The 26,672-nt window shown below is 50.7% G+C and overlaps 2 protein-coding genes across 9 annotated transcripts; one reads left to right on the forward strand and one right to left on the reverse strand.

Moving 5' to 3' along the window:
- Positions 1 to 385: 385 nt before the first annotated feature.
- LOC120662264 (DNA replication complex GINS protein PSF2-like) lies at positions 386 to 6,131 on the reverse strand. The gene is made up of 8 exons (XM_039941443.1): positions 5,918 to 6,131; positions 5,762 to 5,836; positions 5,551 to 5,665; positions 5,314 to 5,413; positions 5,202 to 5,232; positions 5,024 to 5,116; positions 2,888 to 3,040; positions 386 to 884 (listed from the first exon to the last, which is right to left on the reverse strand). Exons 1-8 carry the CDS (start codon positions 5,963 to 5,965, stop codon positions 864 to 866), a joined length of 636 nt encoding a protein of 211 aa, XP_039797377.1. The 5' UTR covers positions 5,966 to 6,131; the 3' UTR covers positions 386 to 863.
- Positions 6,132 to 6,134: 3 nt separating this feature from the next.
- LOC120662259 (symplekin-like) lies at positions 6,135 to 26,603 on the forward strand. Of its 8 annotated transcripts, none has more exons than XM_039941431.1 (28): positions 6,135 to 6,518; positions 8,650 to 8,809; positions 8,889 to 8,984; positions 9,066 to 9,180; positions 9,348 to 9,510; positions 9,735 to 9,906; positions 17,773 to 17,895; positions 17,983 to 18,432; positions 18,510 to 19,094; positions 19,318 to 19,386; positions 19,738 to 19,854; positions 19,937 to 20,182; positions 22,383 to 22,430; positions 22,511 to 22,651; positions 22,748 to 22,828; positions 22,912 to 22,974; positions 23,079 to 23,186; positions 23,342 to 23,422; positions 23,527 to 23,574; positions 24,083 to 24,157; positions 24,459 to 24,554; positions 24,645 to 24,725; positions 24,802 to 24,873; positions 25,553 to 25,597; positions 25,686 to 25,769; positions 25,940 to 26,043; positions 26,136 to 26,316; positions 26,411 to 26,603. In XM_039941431.1, exons 1-27 carry the CDS (start codon positions 6,322 to 6,324, stop codon positions 26,290 to 26,292), a joined length of 3,777 nt encoding a protein of 1,258 aa, XP_039797365.1. In that variant the 5' UTR covers positions 6,135 to 6,321; the 3' UTR covers positions 26,293 to 26,316; positions 26,411 to 26,603. The 8 variants fall into 8 exon arrangements, 6 of the variants coding, with proteins under 6 accessions (XP_039797365.1, XP_039797369.1, XP_039797370.1 ...); XR_005670221.1 differs by having other exon boundaries at positions 6,168 to 6,518; positions 23,527 to 24,045; XM_039941432.1 differs by having other exon boundaries at positions 6,169 to 6,518; positions 26,390 to 26,603.
- Positions 26,604 to 26,672: the final 69 nt, after the last annotated feature.

Genomic DNA, 26,672 nt, shown 5'->3' on the forward strand with positions numbered 1-26,672 from the left:
TCTGTGTACCAAACGAAGATTCATGATGCTGGTATACTCTATTGTTTCATGCCCTAGAGCAAACCAACGAGCACTATAAAAATACTTTGATTTTGATTGTATATGCCGTTTCACACTGGAGTTTCCAATGTGAAACAGATCACAGCGTGCTTTAGCCAAATTTCCAAAAAAAAAAAAGGTTACGTACAGAGGTTGACGGATAACACCAATACAATAACAATGTTGCTAGATAAAACCAATGCATCTGACATCTTCCATCACTGCGGCTTACAAGTATCAATAAGCTCATAATTCTCAATGAAACAGTGCAGAAAGTAATCTAATGCTACCCGTAACCACTCTGTAGTCTGCTGAGACAAATAGCTCCAACAGACAGAAACAGCACTTGAGCACTATGCATCCTTGTGTTATCCATACCACAATCCATGGATACATCCATCTCATCAAGTACACTCTAGGATAAGCTTAGAATACAATTCTGGCCATGGGCAGGCATGAATAATCAGACTTTTTTTATATAATGACGACTTATCAAACTTTTAAGCATAATTAACTACCAAACGGTAACATGCACTTGTTCAATCATTCGGGGAAAATATCTTCTTTTTGAGAGAGATTATTGCCGTCGCTTACTATCTTTACCTTTCCCCGAATACAACCAGATCGAATATAACAGTTTAGAAAAACTTCTAATTAATGGACGATGCACCATTGCCTTTACTATTTGATAGATCTCAGGGGGTCAGGACATTAACACATTCTTAGCATGTAACATTGCAAGAAAGCAATGCCAACCTTTAACGACTGCTGTCCTCAGATATACTTCGCAAATACATGTGATAGGCACATGCATACCATGCTCACTACCTGCGTCTTAGATCTCTCTGCAAAAGGAAGAAAAAAGGAATTGTAAGTTTGAGACACGGGATTTTTCCTGACAAATCATGTGCTACGGTTTAAAGGTACTGGGTTCACTTAAAATATGCTGTCCAGATAAGATATGTTTGGATATATATATGAAGCACCGAATCTTTCTCTGTCTCAAACTGTTGCGTATTAAGCTAGCGAATTATATTGGGTCACTGATCCTTTTGTGCACATCATCTTAGATTCTTAAAAGTACATACTGATGGATACAACTTGTTAGAGTATATTAGGCAACTCCGGATATGGTTAGTTTATGATTGATTGTAATCCCGGGATAACCTTCCTTATCCCTAGGAGAGGCTACTTGTCCTTCAAGCCATGTACTCTATATATACCGCCCAAGGGGCTCAATGCAATATATCGACCACATTTTACGCATCCTACTTTCCTACATAGTATCACGAGTTAGGGTTTCGACCTAGGCTTCCGCTTCCGCTGCCGCCGCCGCGCCGCCCCCGGGGAGATCGATCTCCGCCGGGGGCAGCGCCCTCGTAGGATGTGTGGCGGATCCCTCTGATCCGCCGCGCCGTCGTCGTCAAGTAGCAGCAGGGGACCTACCTCGCCATGGTCGATTGGATCTCCTCAAGCTGCCTCCACCGTCCTCGTCGCCCCCCTCCTGCGCATCTGGCCCAACGCCGCCCCTCTCCCCCTGCGCCGCCACCACCGGTGCCTTGGGCGCGAGCGCGCTGCAGCAGAAGGAAGCACGGGGGGCGCTGAGCTGCCGCGCCGTCGGGGGTACTGCGGTTGGGCTAGTCGCCGCGCCGCAGATGTCGTCGCCGGCGCCACGTCGAGATCCACCGCCGACGGTTGCATCGGGACTCCTCGCCGCACCGTCGTCGCGCCGTTCCACCGCCATCGCCGGCGGACTGCAGCGCCATGGGGGCTCCGCCCTTCCCCGCCGGCTCTCTCTCCTCCGTTCGCCGATCTCCCGTGCGGCAGGAGCAGAGGCGCCACTCAAACCCGCACCCGACACCGTCGACCTCACCTCGTCGGGCCTCTCGCCTCCTCTCCTTTTTCTGCCCGTGGTTGACCATGATTGGGAAAAGATAAGGGAGGGGAGGGACATTTGCTAGGTGCACCCGAGCTTGTACCCGCGGTTCTCCAGTTGCTGCTATGTTTTTCTTTTCCGATCTAAGATCGGTTTGCGTCGCCCTGCCGTTCATCGTCGACACTCCCGAAGGACGAGGTTGTTGCAGCACTGACGTTCGTGATCAAGCCACCCTACCGGTGTCGTCGCCTTTTCAGGCGGTGGCGCTACTTGCCGCCGGTCTTCGTCAAGTAGGCGCTCGATCCGCCTCCGCGCCTCCTGTCGTTCTCACACGGACATCGCCGCCAATGTTCCTGAAGGAAGACGTCGTTGCCACCCCTGATCTGAGCGCGACACTTGCTGCAACCTGCGCCGTCGCCACCCCTGTTCTGAGCGTGACCTAAGTCGTAAACCGTGCTGTCTACCATCTCATCAGCCGCACCGTCCCGCTGCTGTCTTCGGCAAGAAGCTGCTGAGTTTGTGTACTCGAGCACCTCGACGACGCTTCGATCCGCGCCCCCTCCACGGCTTCGACCACGTCCACCCCGACTTTGGCTACTACGGCACTAAAGGGCTATCATCTGCATGCGTCTCCAGTCAAAGCTTTCGCACCGGCGTTCCGACTGCAGGGGGGATACATCCCCATTGTTCTCCAGTCTGACCGTTCGTGTTGCTACCGCTATGACTGCGGGAGAATGTTAAGAGTATATTAGGCAACTCCGGATATGGTTAGTTTAGGATTGATTGTAATCCCGGGATAACCTTACTTATCCCTAGAAGAGGCTACTTGCCCTCCAAGCCATGTACTCTATATATACCGCCCAAGGGGCTCAATGCAATATACTGACCACATTATGTGCATCCTACTTTCCTACACAACTGCTTCCTAGAAGCCACGAGCAGCAGAAGCTGAATCTAAAAGTGAAGACTTACTCTTGGACCACGGTCTGTAACTGGTGTTGGCCTGCTCCCTGTAGTATCTGCTTGCTGAATCATCTGTGGACTATCATGCTTATAGAATGCCTGCAAAGTTCTCACCATGAAAGGACGGACAATGTTCACTTCCATTGCAGACAGATTTTTGAGCTGTGAAAATAGAAACAAGATGCGTAAGGTATAGTTGGTGCCTGACCAATGAAACAGAAGTTAAGCTAGTATGTAAGACATACAATGGAAATGTAAATTACATCCAATCCAATAATAACTTTAACAGAATATGATCAGGTTGCAGGTGGAGCGGGTTCTTAAACGAACGCAGTTTGCGACGGATGCCCGCTGCTATTTCTTTGCAGTAACCCGCCAGCCAAACAATGCGAACGAGAGTGAGGTCCGCGAGGACCCGCAAGAACTTGCAGCCTCATGCCTCTCTCACTCCCGAATCCTTCGCCGTGCCGCTGCCACCGTGGTTCAGGTGGCTCAGGCCCCGCCTCCCCTGTGCTGCTCTCCCTCTCCTCTTTGGCCAGCTGCTCCTCGAAGGCATTGATGGTGCGGCTGACGGCCTCGCCATCGGCATCCGGGGACCTGTCCCAGCAGGACCGGTAGCTGTTCTTCCCTCGACTCCACCCTCGCCGGAGCCGGCGGCGCTGAAGACCGCTGTGAGGCGAGCACCAGGTACCCAGCACCTCCTTCCCCTTGGCTCTACTGTTTTTTCTGAACTACCTTCGCTGAAGAAATTCAGCACGGAATGGTTGACATGCGTTGTCTCCAGCTCAGATGAACAACTAGCTCGAGCAATAGTCCCTGGATCTGGCGGCAAGGCGCGGAGGAGCTGCAGCTGCCAAAAGCAGTAGCAAAAGGGTGGTCCATCCGTCCATGCTCTCAGGATCTTTGTTCCGCGTTTGATTTTCCCATTTAATTTTTCTTGCAACACATATTTTTTCTATTGATGGAAATTTCTGCTGATGGAAACTTGTACAAGGGGGTGATGCAGCTACTGGATATGAACATTCCTATTGTTCTGACAAATTAGCTAGTTGGATCATGTAGCATCGTTGCCTGCATACTGTCCATAATAGCAAATGCACTTTCTTTTAATACTATGTGATTGTTCATATATATTTTCTGAAACCAGCAGAAACCTGCAACCTGACATTGTTTCAATCAAACATGTGGACTGAATGCTGTCATAATCATTTAAATACACATGTACTTAACATGCTTGCAGGCCACTTCTCTACATAGAGAGTAAAATCATTAGTGCATAAACTTAAACTATAATCATGCAAATGTTTAGATTCTGAACATAACAATGCAGTTCTTATAAAATTTCCCCTTTTTCCTTTTAACTTATCAGATTCGAAGAAAGAATGGAGGATGAAGATTCATACTTTTACTTTGTTGCTATTGTTAGTGTTAAAAGAAACATTTCAGATCATAAACTTCTATCAAGATTACCACAGTGCCAAGATTTGGGATTTGATTAGACTTCTGAAAACCTACGATATATCGAGCTGAAGTGCTGAAGAGCATGTTGATATACTGGAAATAGTGTTCTGCCAGTTAATGTAATCTGTATATTCAGAATTGGTTGAGTAAACTATTTGTCAATCCTGGAATATTGTACTGATCTTGCATTTTGGTCACATCTGCTGCAACTTGATTGCTACACCGATTTGGATCTGCACATGCTTTTAACCTGTAGTCATAGTTTTCTACAAATGTTTATAGTTTAGGCTTAATCTTGCAGGTTTGCTATTCTAATAAAAAACGTTCTTGTTTTCGAAACTTGCGGATTTGAAGCAAGAGGTTGTTTTGCAATTTTTTGAACTTTTTGCTATTGTTAGTGTTAAAGATTTGTGATTTGCTTTTTCTAAAAATTTTAAGAGCAAACTCAAGCGCGTGTAGTACAAGTCAGTGCAGCATAGGCCAAGCGAGCTGCTAGTGCAAGCAAATGCGAGCCATGCGGATTCCTGTAGGTTGGCAGCAAGTCCACGGAGCCAAATTCAGCTGACAGATTAGTTTAGCGGCGAGCTTTGCAGGTTCGCGACTGGCTGCAACCCGCCCCACCTGCAACCTGAGAATCTGAGGCAGTTGATTTAGCTCCTGCAATCCGGAAGTGGGGAAAGTTACCTTTACAGCATGAGTGCGTCCAGATATTGTCTCTAATCCAGTCTCAACCTTGTGGAATCTGACATCTCTGATGTCCTCAATCAAAGATCTCACCTGCGTCATGATAACAACTAGGAGTAAGCAATTTTTCAATACGATTGGGACTTGCTGGACACAAGAAACAAATTTGTAAACTCACCAAGTATGCATCTGAGATGTCATCACGTGCACTGCAGGAGAAAAATGAGAGTGAATTAGGTTTAAGTTAACAATGTGTTAGCATCAAAGGAACAGGGTGAGGCAGTGCTTACTGATCAAACAGCAGCTTAGAAATCTCAATATAGTGGAATGGTAATGGCTGGAATTCTCGAGAGGACTCTCTTTCTGCTTCCAGTACCTGTGTCAAACGGTCTAGCAACAGGTAATGGTGGCGTTAGTACCCCGCACGATGTATGAAGTAGATAACCAATACAGTTATACGACCAAGGAATGCTTTCACAGGAGTCGGGGCAGAACAACGTAAACAAGGAAGCACGCAAAGCACTGACCAACAGTCATCCAGTCCGGGGTGCGGATGGTGCACTTGCCACGCTTCTTGAGCGCGACAGCGAGCCAGAGCGGCACCTTGGTCGGGACTTGCGGGTAGAAGGGCCCGAAGTCCCCCTACACGGCAGTGGCAGCGGCAGTGTGAGATGCTGCATGTAAAATGGGGGATCGGCAGTGGAGCGAGATGGAAATGGGTGGTAGACGGAGACGCACGCAGATCATGTTGAGGGCGTCCATGCGAATGTTGGGGACGATGTCGACGATCTCATCCTCCGCCACGAACTCCACCTGCAGCACAGATTGAAGGAATTCGGCATCCCTTCCCCTTTGGCGATAGGTAGGTGGTACCAGGTGGGAGGGGTTAGTTACCTCGGAGGGCGAGAAGATGGAGAGGTGCGGGTCGGACTGCCCGGCCATGAAGGGCGGGACGGCGACGGCCGGTGATGGGAGTGCGGAGGCGCCGCGCGGCGGGCGGCGGCCGGTGATGGGGGGAGGCCTGGAATGAGGAGGACCAGGGCCTGGCCTGGAATGAGGAGGACCACTAGGGCCTCTCTTGGGCCGGCAGCCCAGCCCGAGGCCAGAAAGCCCAACAACAACAGCCGCCGCCGCTGCTTCTCTTCTTCAATTCAATCAACGGGGACAAGGGCAGACGGCGGCGGGTAACTGCTCCCCTGCTCGTCGCCGGTCGACGGGCAGCTACTTTTTAGGGTTTCGGTTCGATCTCATCCCACCACCACCACCACCAGCATAGGAGGAGAGTGCACCTTGGGCCGATGGTCGCGATGCTGGCCGCCCGAAATCCCTCGCCGAGCTTCCACGCGCACGACCGCCCTCCTCCGCCGGCACATGACATCGCGGAGCGCCTCAGCCATCTACGCGATCTTCGCAGGGAACCGCTCCCCAGACGCGTCGCCCGCATCGCCGACCTCCACACCGATGAGGCCAGCCCCGTGCGCAAGCATGCAGCCGAGTGAGCTCCCCCTTTTCCTGCTCCGGTTACTCCAACTTCACCAGTCGCCTACATTTTTTTAGGAGTAAAATGCACGGGGTCCTTAAACTAGTTGACATGTTCTGTTTAGGTCCATGAACTTCGAAAATGCATTTTTACGTCCACGATCTATTCCATTGTGTCACTTGAGGTCCAAAATGCCTTTGACCGGCGTTGACTGGTTACGTGGATAGCCACGTCTGATCCAACGTGGCCGTTAGCCGCCACGCGTGCTCCGCTGGCACAGCAGCTCGCCGCCATGGCCCTGCGCACAGCAGGTCGCCGCCGCTGCTCGGCGCAACGCCACGGGCGCGCACGAGGGAGAGGGAAAAGGGGGAGGAAGCTGCCGCCCGACGAGGAGTCCGCGCCGCCAGAGCTCTGGGAGCCGCTTGGGTCCGCGCCGAGCCGTGCGCTGCCCACGCCGGGGCTGGAGCTCGCCCACCGCCCTGACGATGCGTGGCAGCTATCGCGGCGCAGTGCTGTGGCGGCCTCGCCGTTCCCGGCGATGGCGAGGTCCGGCGTGGTGCGCATGAGCATCGCGGCAACGGGGCAAAGCCCAATCTAGCGTTTTTGCGGCAGCGGCGTGAAGCAGAACGAGCTGGCCGCACGCATGGCGGCGTGGCGGCGAGCGCGTCGACGACGAGCCGCGTTCCGGCGAGCCTACGGCCGGAGCGGTGCCTTTAGCTATAGGAAGAGCACCGGCATAGCAAGGCGAATACGGTGCGTGCAAAAAGGGAGAGGAAGGAGGTCGGAGCTATGCCGACGGCGGTGAGGCGTGGGGTCGCCAGAGCTCAGCCAGCGGCGGCGATGGCGAAATTGCTGATTAGGCGCTCACCTGGGCTCGGCTTCGGCTTCCGGTGGCGCACAAAGATGGAGCGGGTGGTGGCGAAGCTCGATGGCGAGGAGAGGGAGAAAATTGCCACGGCGGAGGCGGTTATCGCGGCGGCGCGGCAGGGAGCCGCAAGGAGGGAGCAAGGGATGGCGACGCGGCCCCGTGGCGCGCGTGGTCGGAGGAGGGCGCGCCGGAGAAGGGATGAGGACGGAGGCCGGCGCAGCTCGCTGTCACCGCCGCGGAGCTTGAGGGGCGCGGAGCCGAGGAGAGCTCGGCCGGGCCCCTGCTCCTCCGATACGCCGCCGTCGGGGAGGGAGAAGGCGTGGGGAGGGATGGGCCGGCGCCGTCGGGGGTGGGGCCCTGCTTGTCCGCCTCCGCATGGCCCGCCGTCGGGGGCCCCTGCTCCTCCGCGACCACCTGTGCTTTCCCGGCGCCGCTCCATCGGTGGCCACCTGTGCTGGGGCGAACTCAGCCATGGCGCGGGCCGCCCGGAACTCGAGCCCTCGCCAGCGCACGGAGGAGAGGGAGCGGCGGAGCTCAAGCCCTCCACCGTCGTCGCGCGCTCCGCCGGCCGCCCCTGCTCCCCACGCCTTCTCCCTCCCCCAACAGCAGCGTATCGGAGGAGCAGGGGCCCCGGCCGAGCTCTCCTCGGCTCCGCGCCCCTCAAGCTCTGTGGCGGCGACGGCGAGCTGCGCCGGCCTCCGTCCTCCCCACACTGGCGCCCGTTCGCCCTCCTCCTCGCCGGCCTCCGTCGGGCTGCCTCCTCGCCGCCGTTCTGCGCCCTGTGCCCGACCGGTGAGGCTCACCGCACCACCGCACGACCCATGCGCGCGCCATCCCAGCCCCGCTCGCCTCCCTCGCCGCTCGGCACCGGCCGAGCTGCGCCGTGCATGCCGTGCGCGGCCTTGGCACGCGCTGACCACGTAGGATCAGACGTGGCTGTCCACGTAACCAGTCAACGCTGGTCAAAGGCATTTTGGACCTCAAGTGACACACTTGAATAAATCGTGGACCTAAAAATGCATTTTCGAAGTTCATGGACCTAAACAGAACAGGTCAAGTAGTTTAAGGACCCCCAGTGCATTTTACTCTTTTTTTAGCTTAGATTACCCGCAGTTTTCCCGGGCTTCTGACGACTGAAATTGATAAGGGACCACTTAGCTGTGCTGCAAATGTCTAATTACTAGCTCAAGGTGCTAAGTGTCTACAGCCCAGCCGAATTAGGTTAAACCTATATGTTTGAAACATGTTTCTGAACTTGCAAAAGCTCTCCTGCCGTAGGATTATTGGTGAGGTCGGGTCCAAACACATGGAGTACCTACCAGATATCATCCCTTGTTTGCTGCACCTTCTGAATGATGAGGCGCCTGCAGTTGTCAGGCAAGCTATCAAAACAGGAACCGCCTTGTTTGCCAAGCTGCTCCAACACCTAGTTATCCAGGTAATTCCATTTCCAGCACTTGCTTATGGAGCTGCCTCCCTGCACAAATTCCGTTTCAGCTTGCTTGTTTTGGTTCCAGGGATTATTTTCCACCGGGGGGATTGATGATGCCCTTAAATCATCATGGGAGTGGCTGCTCAAATTCAAATCTGCTGTCTCTCTCATGGCATTTCAGGCGAGCCCCTCTCCTTTCTTTTGCAACCAAATAACCAATCTTCTTGGCCTACACCTATCTCATGTGGAATCTCTCTGTCAGACCACTGGCAATGAAGGTGCCAGGTTACTGGCCGTTAAGTTTGTTGAAAAAACAGTTCTTATGTACACACCGGATCCTAATATCCCATCAGATCCAACAAGCGAAGCTACGAAAGGTACAGCCTATGTTGTCTTTCATATGGAACTTAATATTTTCCATGTTCAGGATCTGTTGGGTGCATAACTGCATTCTAATTTGGCCACCTGTTTAATATTTTCCATGTTCAGGATCTGTTGGGTGCATAACTGCATTCTAATTTGGCCACCTGTAAATCATTTGTAGATATGGGATTCAATGTAGCATGGTTACGAGGAGGTCACCCTTTGCTTAATGTCAGGGATCTAGCCATGGAAGCCAGCCAGAACCTCGGATTGTTGCTAGAGCAGCTCAAGTCTCCTAAAGTAAAATCACTCAGTACTTCCATGATCATTGTCTTCATTACTAGGTTTGTCTCCTGTCCACTTGTGTTCCATAATCTTTTCTCTATATATTATAGTTAGTACCAGCTGCTGGGCAATTAATTCTCTTTTCCCTGCTGTGTCATTTATTTGTCTTATCTGTTGAAACATTGCATGCTACTCTGATCTTTATCCAGCGCGAGTTTCTCCTTTTTCTTTCACCCATTTTGTGCATTATTTTTCTAACTCTTCTAATGCAAACTTCTTCCAGTCTCTCAGCTATTGCCCAAAGAAGGCCTTCCTTTTACGGACGCATACTGCCAGTTTTACTTTCCTTGGATCCAGCAAGTTCAATCATTAAATTGCGAGTCCCAGGTGCATTCCATGCTTTGAAGAGTGCCTTTTCTGCGTGCCTAGAATGTACACATTCAAGTGCTGAGCCGGTATTTCATTAGCTTCAACCTATCTCAATACTTTTCTACTGACTGGTACATTCGAGATGTGTCCTTTTGCCCTTATTTCAATATGTGCTCAACGACCGGAGTTAACAGATACCATATCTATCGAAGGCTATATTATGGTTTTTAGACACCCTGATTAGGATTTTTTTTCTTATCTTTTATCAAATTTGAGCCAGTTTGTTACTCATTTGTTTCCAATCTGTGTGAGGGTCATCCTCCCCTTATCAACCATCCTGGATGGATTTTTACCAGGCTTTAGACTCTAGTCCAATTGGAAGGTGAAAAAAGTGATTCCTATGTGTTTTGATTTTAGCTCCCTTGGAATGTGGTTGTTTGGTTAGTTGGAACATGTGCAGGATAACTGGGATATTTGTTTGAATGGTTGAAAATATTTATTAGACATGGACCAGAGTGGCAAGAAGAAAACTAAACTAGCTACTCTTTTATGGCATTTCAGACAAACAAATAGGAAAAATATAAACAAAGCTCCCTTTACGTTGGATATTTTCATGTCCATTAATGGAACATAATAATTGGTGATGGTTGGTCATTGCCTGGGTCTCAAAAGCCAGGTACTACGCTTGAGGTGATGAGGTGGGAACATGCAGGAGTTGAAGGGGCTTACAGGGGTAGGGCAGAGAGATAACTAGGTACTTCCATGGGACATGTCTATATTCTTTACCAATCTTATTATCTAATCTCCACTAGGCTTAAGAAAGCAACTAATTTCTTAAGAAAACTCTCAAAATTGACCAGTTTAATCTTGCTGGATGCACCATGAGGTATGCAGATCGACGTGCGTGCTGGGTATAGCACCAACTTCACATGCAAATGCATAAATGGAATTCCCAAATGAATATCAACTCTCCGGAAGTTTTTTGTTACTCTTCCTATCTTATCTCTTCCCATGCTAGGCTGATGGAATGCCCATTCCATGTAGATCAATCCATACCTGTGTTGCATGCCACCATCATCCAAACGACCAAACCTTTTGGTTTCAACTTTCAACCATAGAACAAAAGGATGGGCTGGTGATCTTATCGGTCTGCTGGTTCACCGATCGAACCACTGGTTCATAAAAATTACAAATAAATGATTTCTAAGTAACATACTCATGGAACTTAAGAGGTAAACTAGAATTGTTTTCACACTATCACCACAGAAGTAACTTAGCCCAGTTTGTTGTAGGCTTTGATGTGCTTCCTATGTGCTACACTTGAGGTATGGGTTCGATTCTGCCTCTAGCGCAAGTTTTTTAAAACATTTTGTAGCAGCTCCCGCTGGTTGGACCCAGCTCTGAACGGTTCACACCAGTCTAACTGCATGGCTGATCTTCCAGTTGACTTGAACCTGTGACTGATTCCCAGTTTTCTGGTTCAACCGGTCAATCTAGTCCAGTTTTTTGTACTATGGTTTCAATTGTGATCACATCAGGGGTTTCTTAGAGATAAAATCAATCAAGCATAAATAGGGTTTGAGAGGCTGGCTTTTCAGCATCAGCCAAATTTGATTTTCACTTCAGCATGTGGGCACAACAAATCTGGCCCGGGTTAGGGAGGACAAAGGTGGGCTTGTGTAATACCAGACACTCCGACAAATATGAATGTTGGAGTTAGCAGCATGATCCACAGATTTGTGCAACTCCTCTCCACAAGATGTGCAGAGAAGGGGAAAGGGGATGCGAGAGAGGTGGTGTGTACACTCCATGAAGTCCTATACAATACATCCTGTGTGGTGAACCTAACCATGAGTTACACTTGATTCCCATGTTTCACTGCTATACCTAGAACTATTTTCAGAACTAATTGAGACCTCAGTGTTAGTGAACCATTTAATAAATCACAATCCTCAACCAAAATATGTTGCACTAACCAGTCCGTATAAACTGTATGGATGCAATCAATCAGCACCATTTAGTCCATATTCTGAATTGATTGCTAAGTATTGTATATTATGATTGGTCTCATTTGTCCGTTTGTTTGAGAATAAGCATATCCCATATTGTAGGAAGGAATAATTGCTGGTATTCCTCCAACCCTAGAAGGGTGGGTATATATAATACCTCTAGATGTGCCTCTATACATATGGGCTCAATATACACCAACACCCCCCCCCCCCCCCGCAGTTTGAACTACCGGCACAGCGGTGTTCAAGACTGGACAACAAGAAAGCCAACCCCCCCCCCCCCCCCCCCCCCCCCCCGCAGTCTGAACAACCGGCGCAACGGTGTTCAAGACTGGACAAGAGAGTACAAAGGGCTAATACTCCCTGCAGCCACAACTAGCCACCGGCTACGTTGAGGCTGGAGCGAAACTCCGAAAAGGTCGAGTAGAGCAATCCCTTGGTGAAGATGTCAGCAAACTGAGAGGTAGTCGGGACATGGAGTACCCGAATATCGCCGATGGCGACTCTGTCGCGCACGAAGTGTAGGTCGATCTCCACATGCTTTGTCCGCTGATGCTGGATGGGGTTGGTGGAGAGATACACGGCGCTGACGTTGTCGCAATAGACGAGCGTACTCTTGGCGAGCGGGCTGTGGAGCTCCGCCAAGAGCTGTCGTAGCCAGGACGCCTCCGCCACGCCGTTAGCGACAGCCCGGTACTCCGCCTCAGCACTGGAGCGAGAGACAACCGGCTGCCGCTTGGACGACCAGGAGACCAGGTTGCCGCCCAGGAAGACGGCGTAGCCGGAAGTGGAGCGACGAGTGTCCGGGCAGCCAGCCCAGTCAGCGTCGGTGTAAACCACCAGGTCAGCAGAGGACGAGCGGTGAAGCACCAGGCCGAGGTCCACAGTGCCACGGACGTAGCGGAGGAGACGCTTCAGCGCAGCAAGGTGTGACTCCCGTGGATCATGCATATGGAGACAGACCTGCTGGACAGCATAGGTGAGGTCCGGCCTGGTGAAGGTGAGGTACTGCAATGCGCCGGCCAGACTCCGGTAGGCCGTAAGATCAGCCACCGGATCACCCAGATCAGCAGACAGCTACGCCTGAGTGTCGACAGGAGTGGAGCAGGGCTTGCAATCAGTCATCCCAGCCCGCTCCATGATATCCAGTGCGTACTGCCGCTGGTGAAGTAGAAGACCAGACTGGCGAGGCTCAACAGTGACGCCTAAGAAGTGGTGGAGCTGACCAAAATCCTTCATAGCGAACTCCTGCTGCAAAGAGGAGATGACACTCTGAAGCAACTGCTGACTGGAGGCTGTGAGCACAATGTCATCGACATAGAGCAGCAGATATGCAGCCTCATCCCCACGGTGGTAGACGAAGAGAGACATGTCAGACTTGGCCTCGGTGAACCCCAATATCAGCAAGAACGTGACGAACCGAGAGTACCAAGCCCGAGGAGGCTGCTTCAGTCCATAGAGAGACTTGTTGAGCCGGCAGACCATATCCGGACGACTCGAGTCCACAAATCCCGCTGGCTGAGAGCAATAGACAGTCTCCGACAGAGTGCCGTGAAGAAACACATTCTTCATGTCCAGCTGGTGCACAGGCCAAGAGCGCGAGAGCGCAAGCTTGAGGACCGTGCGCACCGTAGCAGGCTTCATGACTGGGCTGAAGGTCTCATCATAGTCCACACCAGGCCGCTGAGTGAACCCCTGAAGAAACCAGCGTGCCTTGTAGCGCTCCATTGTGCCATCCGCCCGACGCTTATGCGTCTAGATCCACTTGCCAGTCACCACATTTCAACCAGACGGACGCGGCACGAGGTCCCACGTCTGGCTGGCAAGAAGAGCCGCGTACTCCTCTTCCATCGCGCGACGCCAATGAGGATCCGCCAAGGCGTCGCGGACAGAGGAGGGTACTGGAGAGACCAGCGGCTCTCCCTCGGTGGCGGAGAGAGTCGCGGCCTGAGACGCCATCCGCCGAGTCACCATGGGATGGATATGCCGAGGATCCCAATGGATGACTGGCGGGTGGTACACCTCCGGCTCGGCTCGAGAAGGAGCCGGAGGAGGCGGCGACGGCTCCGGCGTCAGCGTCGCAGGAGCCTCCGGAGCAGGAGGCGGCGCTGGTGTCAACGCCGGTACACTTGCACCGTCTGAGCGTACCGCGCAGGTGCAAGGGAAGGCACCGGGGCCGCGCGTGGCGCAGCGGGAGACACCGGGTCCGCGCGCGGCACGACCGGAGGTCCTGCGGGCACCGGGGCCGCGCTCGGCGCAGCAGGGATCACCGGAAGCGGTGCGGCATGCCGAGAAAATCTGCAGGAAAAGGACAGACAGGTAACGGTGGCTGAACCACCGGGTCAGTTGGAAACAGAGACTCAAGCTCGGGGGTCAGGAGAAGGTGTAGAGGAGGTGGAGTAGGGGAAATCCGACTCGTCAAAGACGACGTGTCGGGAGATCAGAACGCGGCGAGAGGTGAGGTCAAAGCATCGGTACCCCTTGTGGTCAAGGGAGTACCCGAGGAACACACAACGAGTCGAGCGGGGCGCCAGCTTGTGAGAAGCGGTGGCGGAAGTGTTAGGGTAACACGCACACCCGAAGACCCGAAGGTGGTCGTAGCGAGGAGGGGTACCGAAGAGAACGTGGTGTGGAGTGGGAGCAGGAGAAGCAGTGGACGGAAGGCAGTTGAGCAGGTAGGTGGCGGAGTGGAGGCTCTCAGCCCAGAAGCGCGGGGGCAGAGAAGCCTGGATCAGAAGGGTGCGCACGACGTCGTTCGTCGTGCGAATCATCCGCTCAGCCTTGCCGTTCTGAGGAGAGGTATACGGACAAGACATACGCAGCTGAACACCCCGAGACAAGAAGGACCGGGAGGTGGAGTTATCGATCTCCCGCCCGTTGTCACACTGGACGGCCTTAACGGTGAGGCCGAACTGAGTGGACACTCAGGCAAAGAAGTGGAGGAGGGTGGGTAAGGTCTCAGACTTGGCGCGCAAAGGAAAAGTCCAAGAGTAATGAGAAAAATCATCAATAATGACCAGATAATATTTATAGCCAGACATACTGAGTACAGGAGATGTCCACAGGTCACAGTGAATCATATCAAAAGCATGTGCAGCATGCGAAGAAGAAGAAGAAAACGGAAGTCTGACATGACGACCTAACTGGCACGCATGACAGAGGTGCGTAGCATGAGCCCTAGTACATGGAACATCGGTACTACGGCTGAGTTGAGCCAAAACGTCGCTGCCGGGGTGACCAAGCCGGCGGTGCCAGGTGATGGAAGAAGGCGTCACGGCAAAAGCAGCAGACGAAGAAGCGTAGGCGAGGCAGCGGAAGCAGTAAGCCGAAGAGTGTAAAGGGGTCCCGGGCTGTCACATCGGAGGAGCGGACGTCGGGAAGCCGAATCCTTCACAGTAAGACCAGAGGAGTCAAATTCGATAGAACAAGAGTTGTCAGCAATAAACTGACGAATAGAAAGAAGGTTGTGAATCATTTGAGGAGCAACAAGAACATTAGAAAGACGAGGAGCAGAACCCACGGCGGTGACAGGAAGGCAAGACTCATCACCAACCATGATAGAAGAAGGATATGAGGAGTGTGGGGGTAGGACAGAAGAGAGGATACCGGCATCAGGAGTGGTGTGGAACGAGGTACCCGAGTCGGCGATCCACTCGGTGCGGGCCGGCGGCGTCAGTCCCATGGTGCTGAAGGACTGCGCCAAAGCAGCCTGGTCCCACCCCCAGGCCAGGTCGGCTGCTGGCTGGGCTGAGCGGGCGGGGTCCAGGACGGCGCGAAGAGTGGAGTAGCGCCAGTGAACATGGCCGCCGGCTGGAGCTGAGGACGAGGCCCCCCTCCCGGGCCTTGGAATGGCCACATCGAGATGCGCCCTGACCATGGGTTGCTGAAGGATGGCTAGGACGTACCTCCAGGGGCAGGGGCGGGAGCCAGAGCTAGAGTCGGCGCGCCCCGACGGCCCCCACCGGTACCCCCAGAAGCAGGGCCACCAGTGCAACCACCACCACCCCGTCCCCCCAGCCGGAGACGTCCACGCCCCCCCCCCCTCCTCCGGTCTGCCCGGCGGGAGCAGCACCAAGGAGGGAGGTGGCAGGAGCAGCGGAGGAGGCCGGTGGAGCAGCAACGAGCGCGGCGGGGGTGGGCGAGGACGATCCGGGCGCGAGGCCCCTGGTGATCTCCTTGAGGGCGAGGTCGTCCCGGACCTGCAGGAAGGTGGGGAAGCGCATCTGGCGGGCGATCCAGCTCTTCAGGTGGTCGTAGGTGCTGCTCAGGCCCCGCAGGACATTGAGCACCAAGACTCGATCGGACACCGGATCCCCGAGGTCGTGAAGAGCATCGGCCATGCTCTTCATCCGCCGGTAGTACTCACCGACGGAGAGGTCCCCCTGCACGAAGGTGCGGAAGGTGGCGTCGAGCTGGAGGGCGCGGTACTCGGCGTTGCCGAGGAACTGCCCCTCGAGCGCCACCCAGGCCTGCCGCACGGTGCCATCGTGGGTCCTGACGAGGTCCTGAAGATCTAGGGAGATGGTCCCGAAGATCCAAGATATGGCGACGCTGTTGAGACGCAGCCACGCCACGTCCCGCGCCTCGATCGGCGAGTCGACGAGGACGGGGTCGTCGAGGGCGTAGCGGCGGAGGGTGAGGAGGACCTGGTCCCGCCAGCGGCCGTGGAGGAGGACGCGGGGTCGAGGAGGACGGAGACCAGGGCCCTGATGTTCTGGACGCCGGAGGCCTGGAGGTGGAGCTGGGCGACCATGGGGTCGGTCGGGTCGTACCGGGCTCCAGATCCAGCGGGCGGGGCCTAGTGGGAGGAAGAGGCGCCGTGCTCGGGGTCGACGGGTTGGCCGGAGGAGACGCGGAGGAAGCGCTCCGCCTCGGCGACCCGGAGAGCGAGGGCGTCGGCCGTGGCGCGCTCGCGCTCCCAGGCGAGGGCAGCCACGCGGACCCGCTCCTGGGCCACCGCAGCCTCCGACTTGGCGGCGAGGAGCGCCGCGGCGAGAGCGGTGTCGGCCTGCTGCCCACGGAAGGCGGCGGCGGCGAGCGGCGCATCCGCGGGGGCCATCCCGAGGCCCGACCACGCAGGATCGGGCGCGGCGACGGCGGCGGCGGCGGCCTGCTTGCCCGCAGCGATCGCGGCGCGGTGGGCCGCATCGGCAGCCGCGGCGGCCGCATCACCGGCCGGCGGCTGCAGCAGGGGCTACAGGGGGCCGGTAGCACCCCCCGCGCCACCTACGCCCCCGCCAGCAGTGGCGGCGGCGGCGGCAATAGGTGCACGTTGGGCGGTGGCGGCGGCAGGGGCGGCTGCAGGGCGGGATCGGGCCCGGGAGGAGGAAGAGGAGGGCCCCCGCCGGCGGTTGCAGCCAGCACGATGGCGGCGTAGGGCGGCCGCGGGCCTCCCAGAGCAGAGGGGGAGGCGCTCAGAGCAGAGCCAGAGCCGGCGGTCGGGATCCAGGGGTTGGCGGCGGCGGATCCGGGGGCGCCGGCCCCGTGGGCGGCGGATCCAGCGGCGGCGGCCACGTGGGCGGCGGATCCGGCGGCCTCAAGGCTCCTGCCGGCGGCGGCCCCGTCCTGCTCGCGATCGAGCAGAACCAGAGAGGCGGCGGGCCTGGTAGGCCGAGTGGAGGGCCATGGCGCCGGCGCAGAGAAAGGGGAAGGAAGGGAAGAGAGGGAGGGGAAGGAGGAGAGGGGAGGAGGAGGGGCCGGCGGCCGGCTGCAGCGGCGGCGGGCTGGAGGGTGGAGAGAGGAGACGCTAACCCTAGGCTAATGATACCATGTAGGAAGGAATAATTGCTGGTATTACTCCAACCCTAAAAGTGTGGGTATATATAATACCTATACATAGGGTCTCTAGATGGGCCTCTATACACATGTGCTCAGTATACACCAACACATATATTTGTTTGAGATACATTCTTTACTAATCCGAGGCTTTTATTGAATTTTCAGTGGCGAGCACGTCTATTGGAAGCTCAAAATATTATCAACCAGGGGGGTTCAATAGAAGATACAACAAATGCTGGTAAGAATTTTGGGGACACATCAAACAGGGAAGAATCGTGGCCTCTGATGGTATGTACCTGCTCCTCCAAGCCTTCTCTCTCCCTCTCTCATAAATCATAACTATTTCCAAAATGGCTATATTTCTTTGATATATAGGAGAGAAGCACTGACAGTAGTAACAAGCGTAGTCTGGCTGAGGACATGAATCATATGACAGAAGATGATGGTCACTCCAGTAAAAGAATCAGACATTCACTTGATATTCAAGAACATAGTGAAGAGGCAAGCAAGAGAAATGTTGAATCAACCTCTGTTAATATCTCATCTAGCCAGCCCATCTCTATAAGAACTGGGAATTCTGAAGCTGTGTATCAATTAATTGGTATGTTTGCGGCTCTAGCTGCACAAGGTGACAGAGCTGCTGGATCACTGCAAATCCTTTCATCCAGTATCGCTAGCGATTTATTAGCGGAGGTTGTAATGGTTAACATGCAACACATCCCTATTTCTCGTCCTGAAGCTGACCAACACCAGCTTCCTTCTACTAGCTCTGGGGATGGAATAGCATTGTCAAGTTCCTTCTCTCTGTTGGCATCTCTACTGAAGGTTTTTTTTCCTTAGCTGTCATCTTTTGATATGTTAGATTCACTACCTTTTTAGTTAATTGATCTTTTGCATTTCAGAGAGCGGGTCAAATTGATCAATATGAAGTGCCTCCAGCTAAGGAATCTGCAGTAGTATTATCTTATGCAGATGATGTCATGACAGTTCCTGCTAGTTCACCTGTTCCTAGTTCAGTAAGTCTTCCCATGGAAGAGAACAGTAGCAGTCCCAATGTTCCATGTATGGAAACAGGAGAGGTCAAAGTAACTAGTGCAGGTGCCAATAGTTTGGTTGATATTCTAGAATCATCAGAGGCTTCCCATGCTTCAACAGAACCTCAGGGAGCCCAAGAGCATGTTAGCAGTTTTATCAGTTCATTGCCTGCTGATAATTCCTCTGCTGGTCTTAGTTTGGCTCAGTCTACAGAAACTAGCAGCCCAAGCTCCTCTATACTGGAAGCAAACAACTCACAGCTTTCATCTTTGAATTCCCTTGGTTCACAATATGCTCTTCCAAAGTTTGTTGTCAATAACATTGATCTCAGCGACGAGGCCAAAGATCTGCTTCAAAAAGAATCATTTTTGCGTATTCTTGAGAGTGATAAGCAAGAAGCAACTGGTGGCTCAATTGCTCGCCTTCCGCTGCTTGCTCACTTGGGTGTTGAGGTACTAACTAAGGGCTTATTATCTCCAGTATAATTGATACTTTTGACTTGAGCTTCGGTTGGTGCTTTTCTGTAAAGCATAGCTCCTCTCAGAAACATGTCCAATCATGTTGTAGTCATGCACTCATGCTCTCTTTACATTGTTTTTTTAAGTGGCCGTCCTTTACATTGTTTTTTGTTTTTTTAAGTGGCCGTCCTTTATTTTGTGTTACTTACCATTGCAGTTTCCTCTGGAATTGGACCCATGGGAGCTTCTCCAAAAGCATGTCCTCTCTGACTATGCAAATAATGAGGTACCAATGTACAGCATGATAATTAGTCCATTTGGTACAATTGATATATAGCTACATTTCTATAGAATTGTTGGTGGGGTATGTATTGACTATGAGAAACTTAGCTGTTTAGCTCCTGAATTGATTAGTAATCAATTCTTTTGACGAAATAATTAGTAATCAACTTTCTTCTGTATGAATTGAACTAGGAGGGGTTTGATTGCATAACTGTTAATTAGGATGACTGGTGTCCCTATTAGAGGAATTTGTCCTACTAGCGATTTATATCTGCGGTTACTTTTCTTAGTTCCAGTGTTCCACTCAGCTTGCTTCTTCAGAGATTTTTTACTCAAATTTTCTTTATTTAAGCAGGGGCACGAGTTGACTCTATGCATCCTGAACCGGTTATATCGTGAGGCCGAGCAGGATCAAGATTTTCTTTCATCTAGAACTGCTACATCAGTTTATGAATCCTTTCTTCTGACTGTAGTATGTCTACTTAAAATTGATGGAACTTTGTCACAAATGCTATTTCACTTGTGTCATAAGCTGTCAATTTTCTTTTGCATAGGCTGAAAATCTTCGAGACATGTTTCCGGCTTCAGATAAGTCACTTGGCAAATTGCTTTGTGAGGCACCATACTTACCAGAAGATGTGTTGAAACTTCTAGAAGGTTTATGTTCTCCTGGAAGTAATGAGAAGCAGGACAAGGATATCCAGAGTGGTGATAGGGTAACACAAGGTCTCAGTGCTGTCTGGAACCTTATCATGCTAAGACCTTTAAATCAGGACAGATGTCTGGAAATTGCTTTGCAGGTGCTTTTCTGATGTCAGGAAATATTTCTTAATATTTCTGTTCTTAGGAAATATATTGTTACATGCTTGCATGTGTCTTTCGACAAAATTTTGAGTGCTTGGTATTAGAGTATATTAGGCAACTCCAGATATGGTAGTTTAGGATTGATGTAATCCCGTGATAGCCTTCCTTATCTCTAGGGGAGGTGCCTTGCCCTCCAAGCCTTGTACTCCTATATATACCGCCCAAGGGGCTCATTGCAATACAATCGACCACATTATACGCATCCTACTTTACTACATGGCATCAGAAGCCTAGGTTACGAGATCCTAACCCTAGCCGCGCCGCCGCTTCCGCTGCACCCGCGCACCCCCGGGGAGATCGAGATTGATCTCTGCCGGGGGCAGCGCCCTCCTAGGATGCGTCGCGGATCCCTCTGATCCGCGCCGCCGTCGTCGTCAACCAGCAGCAAAGGGACTCACCTCGCCGGTCGTCGCCAGGATCTGCCGCAAGCACCGCCGTCCTCGTCGCCCCTGCCAGCGCATCTGGCAATGTGCCCCCATCTACTCCAGCGCCGTCGCTGCCCCTGTGTGCGAACCCGCGGCTGCGGAGGAGATTGGGGGGTGCCATGCTGCTGCACCACTGGGGCACGTCCGGCGGCCGCACGCCGCCCCTCCCTCGCCGGTCCAGCTGCGCCGCCCGCGGCCGCCGTTGTACCCGCTGGGGTGGCGGCCCGACCTCGCTGCCTGCTGTCGTCGTCGTCGGGCTGCGGTGCCCCGCCTGGTCCTGCTCCGCCGCGTCGTCTCTCCACTTTGTGTGGCGGGCCGCCGCGCCATCGAAGCGCCACCCCTCCCCACCGGCTCTCCTCTCTGCCCGTCGCGTGCGCCAGAGTGGAGCGCTGCTTGGGCGTACTCCGCGCCCGATCTGTTTCCCCCTTTCTCTCTCTGTTTTGACCGACGGGAAGAGGTAAGGTGAAGGATTGGCGGGCAATTGCTATGTGCACCCAAGATTGTGCCCGCGGGTCCCCTGCTGCTGTGATTTCTTAGGTTTTTCCCCGATTCATTATCGGGTTTGCGTCGCCCTGCCGTTCATCGTCGACACTCTCGAAGGACGAGATTGTTGCTGTGCCCTCCAGGCTGCAGCAACGACGTTCGTGATTAAGCCACCCTACCGGTGTCATTGCCTTTTCAGGCGGTGGCGCCACTCGCCGCCGGTCTTCGTCAAGCAGGCGCTCAATCCGCCTCCGCGCCTCCAACCGTTCTCGCGCAGACATCGCCACCGATGTTCCTGAAGGAAGACGTCGTCGCCACCCCTGATCTGAGCGCGGCACTTGCTGCAACCTGCGCCGTCGCCACCCCTGTCCTGAGCGTGACCTAAGTCGCAAACCGCGCCATCTACCTTCGTCATCCGCCGCACCGTCCTGCTGCTGTCTTCGGCAAGAAGCTGCTGAGTTTGTGTACTCGAACACCTCGACAACGCTTCGACCCGCGCCCCCTCCACGGCTTCGACCACCTCCACCTCGACTTCGGCTACTACAGCACTAAAGGGCTATCATCTGCATGAGTCTCCAGTCAAAGCTTTTGCACCGGTGTTCCGACTGCAGGGGGGATACATCTCTATTGTTCTCCAATCTGACCGTTCGTGTTGCTACCGCTACAACTGCGGGGGATGTTAGAGTATATTAGGCAACTCCAGATATGGTAGTTTAGGATTGATGTAATCCCGTGATAGTCTTCCTTATCTCTAGGGGAGGTGCCTTGCCCTCCAAGCCTTGTACTCTTATATATACCGCCCAAGGGGCTCATTGCAATACAATCGACCACATTATACGCATCCTACTTTCCTACACTTGGTAGCAAAGATTCCAATAAATGACAACTTGATGAAGTAGTGTATTTTTACTTCTGATTTGGGGTAGAGCACAGGCCAGCCTTTTTTAACATGAGCATCAATTTCAACTTGTTTTTCAGTTCTTCAATGAATTATTACATACTGGATTATGTATTTGCAAATTCTATCAAAGGAATCCAAGATGCTTGAGTACTATTCTGTTTGCTCTTACATGGTCAATCTCTGAATAATTGAATATGCAATTATTATGGATAAAACCTAAGCTTTGTTATCATTTGAAGCTTATTTTTAATATTCCGTGACTTTCCTTATTGAAGTATAACCTTTAGTGCCTTTTTTATCCGTTACTTACTAAAGTGTTTTGTGCAGAGTTCAACTCATCATTTAGAGGAGGTCCGCATGAAGGCAATACGTTTGGTAATTGCAAATTCCGCCTGCTTCTATGAAATCTGCACTTACATGGTTTGCTCACTTCGTTTGCCATATGATAACAACAGGTAGCAAATAAGTTATTTCCCATGGCAAGCATTTCCAAAAAGATTGAAGATTTTGCAAATGAAAAACTTAATTCAGTTCTAGAAGTGATTCCATCTGGTGATTCTGCAGCTACTGAAACAGCTACTCCTGAAGCACACAATGTTTGTCTCATGCTCTCATTTCTTTCTGATATTTTTATGCTGATATTCTGAAACGATTGCAATTTCGCTGATTGGGTGTACTTGTATTTTCTGAAGGATGGTATTTTAGAAAATTTATCAGCTTCAGTGGCAGATGCTCAAACTCTAATGTCGCTGTATTTTGCATTGTGCACCAAGGTCAATGATTACTGATTTGCAGCTATTTTAGTCTAGTTCTATGATATCTTCTAACAGCAAGCAAAACATGTCTTTCTTACCAGAAACATTCCCTCCTCAGACATGTATTTGCAATATATGGTAGCCTACCTCAAGCTGCCAAGCAGGTCCCTACAGCCTATCATTCTCTGCCTTGCAGCTAGCTCGGATATTCCTTTACGTTTTGTTCTATCAGCAAATATTTATCTACCATGTAATTGATTTCTTCCAGGCAGTTCACCGACAAGTACCAATTCTAATACGCACAATAGGCTCCTCTCCTGATCTTCTTGGGATCATCTCAGATCCACCAGGTGACAGCCAGGACCTCCTAATGCAGGTGCAAGTTGTACTTTTGACTTCTGTTTGCCTTTTACGATTTTCTCTTCTATTGATCAGAATCCACTGACTACATGCAAAAGAGGGTTTATGTTTTCTAAGATTATCTTCTTGCATTGGGTGCATTTTTATAACCTATAATATTGCACCATGCAGGTTTTACAAACCCTCACTGATGCTGCAGTTCCATCCAAAGAATTGACTTCTTCCATAAAAAACTTATATTCTAAAACAAAGGTCGTTGCTTGCTTTAAAAAAACACAGATTTCTTAGTGATATTTTATAAGATCAGACTTAGCTTGGATATTCTCAGTTACTAAAATGTCAGCCTCATTTTGCAGGATGTTGAGTTCCTTTTTGCAGTCTTGTCTCATCTGCCAAAAGACGAGGTTTTGTCCCCCTCCCACTACATACCACTAATTAGCATTATCATATTCTAGGCTGCGGCTTAAACTTTAGCAATCTTCTGCAGTTGTCTATACTACTGCCAATTATTTGCACTTTATTTTGCAATTGCACATGCCTGTTAAACTGCTATCTTTTTTATTCCATGGAAATTGCCACCCTGTTTATTGTAAGTGTTTTGCCTTTCAATTGTATGAACCTTGAGTCCTTGACATTAACTGGCTTTCTGCTATACTGGAGTAATACTTTTGACATTATTGTTGGGAAACATCTATGGGTCCGACCATATCGTCCAAACGCCCTGACTCTGTGCACTGCTGAGGAAAACAATTGCTCCCTAGTCTCCGCAAGGATAGAAATGGCTCCACCTTGATTTGCTGCCATCGTATAGCAGGATGCAGTCGGATGTGTAGCAGAACTCCTATTGTTGAGATGCTTCTTATATTTTTATCCAGGTACACATTAGTCATGGTCATTACCCTTTGCTCTCAGGTCCTGCCTGTGTTCCCCAGTATTGTTAATCTTCCCATGGACAAGTTTCAGGCCGCCCTTTCACGAATCTTGCAGGTTAGTTTTTCATAGATATGGTGATATATGTTTGTTGAGTGAATTTTGATATTATTCCTCAATTGTAACTTGAAAATAAAGCTCTAGCTTGAGACTTGGTCGAATTCCATACATGAGGCTGAGACATAAATAGAACTTCACAAGTGAACTATTGCCTAGTAAAAATTTATTGTTAAAGAACAAGTTTCTCTCTTTAGGACTTTGAACTTTTCAAATTACTTAGATTTGGACTTATTTTACCTATTCATTTCAGTTTAGCGTTGCATACTAATCATACAGCATCACTTTTTACTTGTTGCAGGGATCATCCCAGAATGGCCCTTCTCTTGATCCATCAGAAATTTTAATTGCAATTCATGTAATATATCCTGATAAGGAAGGAATACCACTCAAAAAGGTATGCTAGTTTCTCTCTGTTTTAGAATTGGGTTTTTGAACCATTTGGCAACCTAATTTAATCTACTGAAGGATTCATAACTAATTATAGGTTATGGATGCATGCTCTGCTTGCTTCGAGCAAAGAACAATATTCACCCAGCAAATTTTGGCAAAAGCACTAAATCAACTGGTGGGCATGATTTCGATTTCATAGTATCTGCCTTATTATATGATGTAGTTGTTGAACAATGTAAACTTTTCCACAGGTTGAGCAAATTCCTCTTCCTTTGCTATTCATGAGGACTGTTATGCAAGCAATAGGTGTTTTTCCTGCATTGGTAAATTAACTCCTCACTCACATTATGTGAACTATCAACTATGTCAATGTGATTAGCCTGAGATATTTGGTGCTATGAAATGGATGGCATGATCTTTGTGTATAACATAGTTTGTGAAAGAGATTTGTAGATGTGACCAGGATGACATGGCCCTAGCGTTGTTTAAAGTGAAGTTCATGCAGCCAATGTGATCTTCCGTTTGAAGGCATACATTGACAATTTGTCGTTTTTCTTGAACGACTGACGATTTTTTGTTAGTCACATGATATTCCAGAAGCAAGAGTTCATCAATGCTTATGGCCTCTTGCTATCGATTTTGGTGAATGCGCCATATTCTATTGGAAAACCTACATCAATAATTCTTTCATTGTAGCTAGATGCGAATAAACAAGAAAGATGCACCCATATTTACATCCTGTTAGCTCAGCCGTGTGTAGTGCCTACTTCCTGTTTGAAAGGAAGATGACTGGTTGAGGCAATCGAGGATCCAGGAATGAAATCCTGCCAAAACAAAATAGCTAATGCGAATCTTATTGACTCCATTCTGTGGAAATTGAGTATTTGCATCTTATAATCATGCAAAGTTGTTAATATTTTAGTCTCTTGGAGGCATCATTTCTCACATTTAGTAGATTTGATTTAAAGGACTTCATAATCTGATGGTGAGCCTTCCTCACAGGTGGATTTTGTGATGGAGATCATGTCACGCCTTGTGAGCAAGCAGGTCCTTGTTTTTTTTCTTAATTGAAGATGACTTTAGCTGCTGTTCTCTTTTACATAGTTCTGAAACTGGACTCCACTTCTCATGGCAGATTTGGAAATATCCTAAGTTATGGGTAGGATTTCTGAAGTGTGCTATCTTGACGAAACCTCAGTCATATGGTGTGTTACTGCAGGTTGGCACGCATTGTCATCTCTTACATGACCTATTTGTTTGTGTATGCATTATGCTCAATCCTCATCTAGGAGTTATTTTACACCGGATATGAACATACGAGTTTTGGATCCAATTCCGTTTTTTAATCATGTATCAAGATTTCCCATGATGTGGCATCTGTTTTTTCAGTTACCAGCTCCTCAACTTGAGAATGCCTTGAGTAAGAATCCCACACTGAAGGCACCCTTGGTTGAGCATGCCGAGCAGCCAAATGTCCGATCTACTCTTCCAAGGTTTTCTTTGTTTGCTCTTATCTATAGCAAATTGTAGGTATGCATATTATATGTGGCGCTGGATATGTGATGAGATTCTGCTTTTATGGCAGGTCTACTTTGGTGGTTCTGGGTCTTGCTGAAGATCAACAACAACCAGCACCAGCAGTAAGTCAAGTGCAGAGCAGCCAAAACCAGGCTGCCGATACCAGAAGCTCTGCTGCAGATACGACTACAGAAGTAACTCAGGAGTCTTCTGCTGCTAGTTAGCATGTTTGTGAAGTGAAAGCCTTGGTAAATCTGTCGTCGATTCAGTGTCTTATAGCATCTCATGTCTGGAATTCTGGGGTGATGCTTCTGACTGAAGGATTGGCCTAATGCTTTGCAGCTCCAAGATTTGATGGCCTAAAGGGGAAGACTGGCGAGACCCCATTAGTGAATCCGACAAGACCTAATTTATTTTATTTAGTTGATGGATAAATTTAATGACCATGTGAAGCAAAGAGGGAAAGACATAAGAGTTAATGTTTCATTCTAATATATCCTGCTTTTTTTTTAATGTCTGAACCACATTGTGTACATAAGCTTGAGCGGCCAAGGATCACCGTTTTCATAATCAAATGGGCAAATAAGAAGAGTGTATGATCATT

The sequence above is a fragment of the Panicum virgatum genome, chromosome 2N, assembly GCF_016808335.1.
Source record: "Panicum virgatum strain AP13 chromosome 2N, P.virgatum_v5, whole genome shotgun sequence".
NCBI classification, from domain to species: Eukaryota; Viridiplantae; Streptophyta; class Magnoliopsida; order Poales; family Poaceae; genus Panicum; species Panicum virgatum.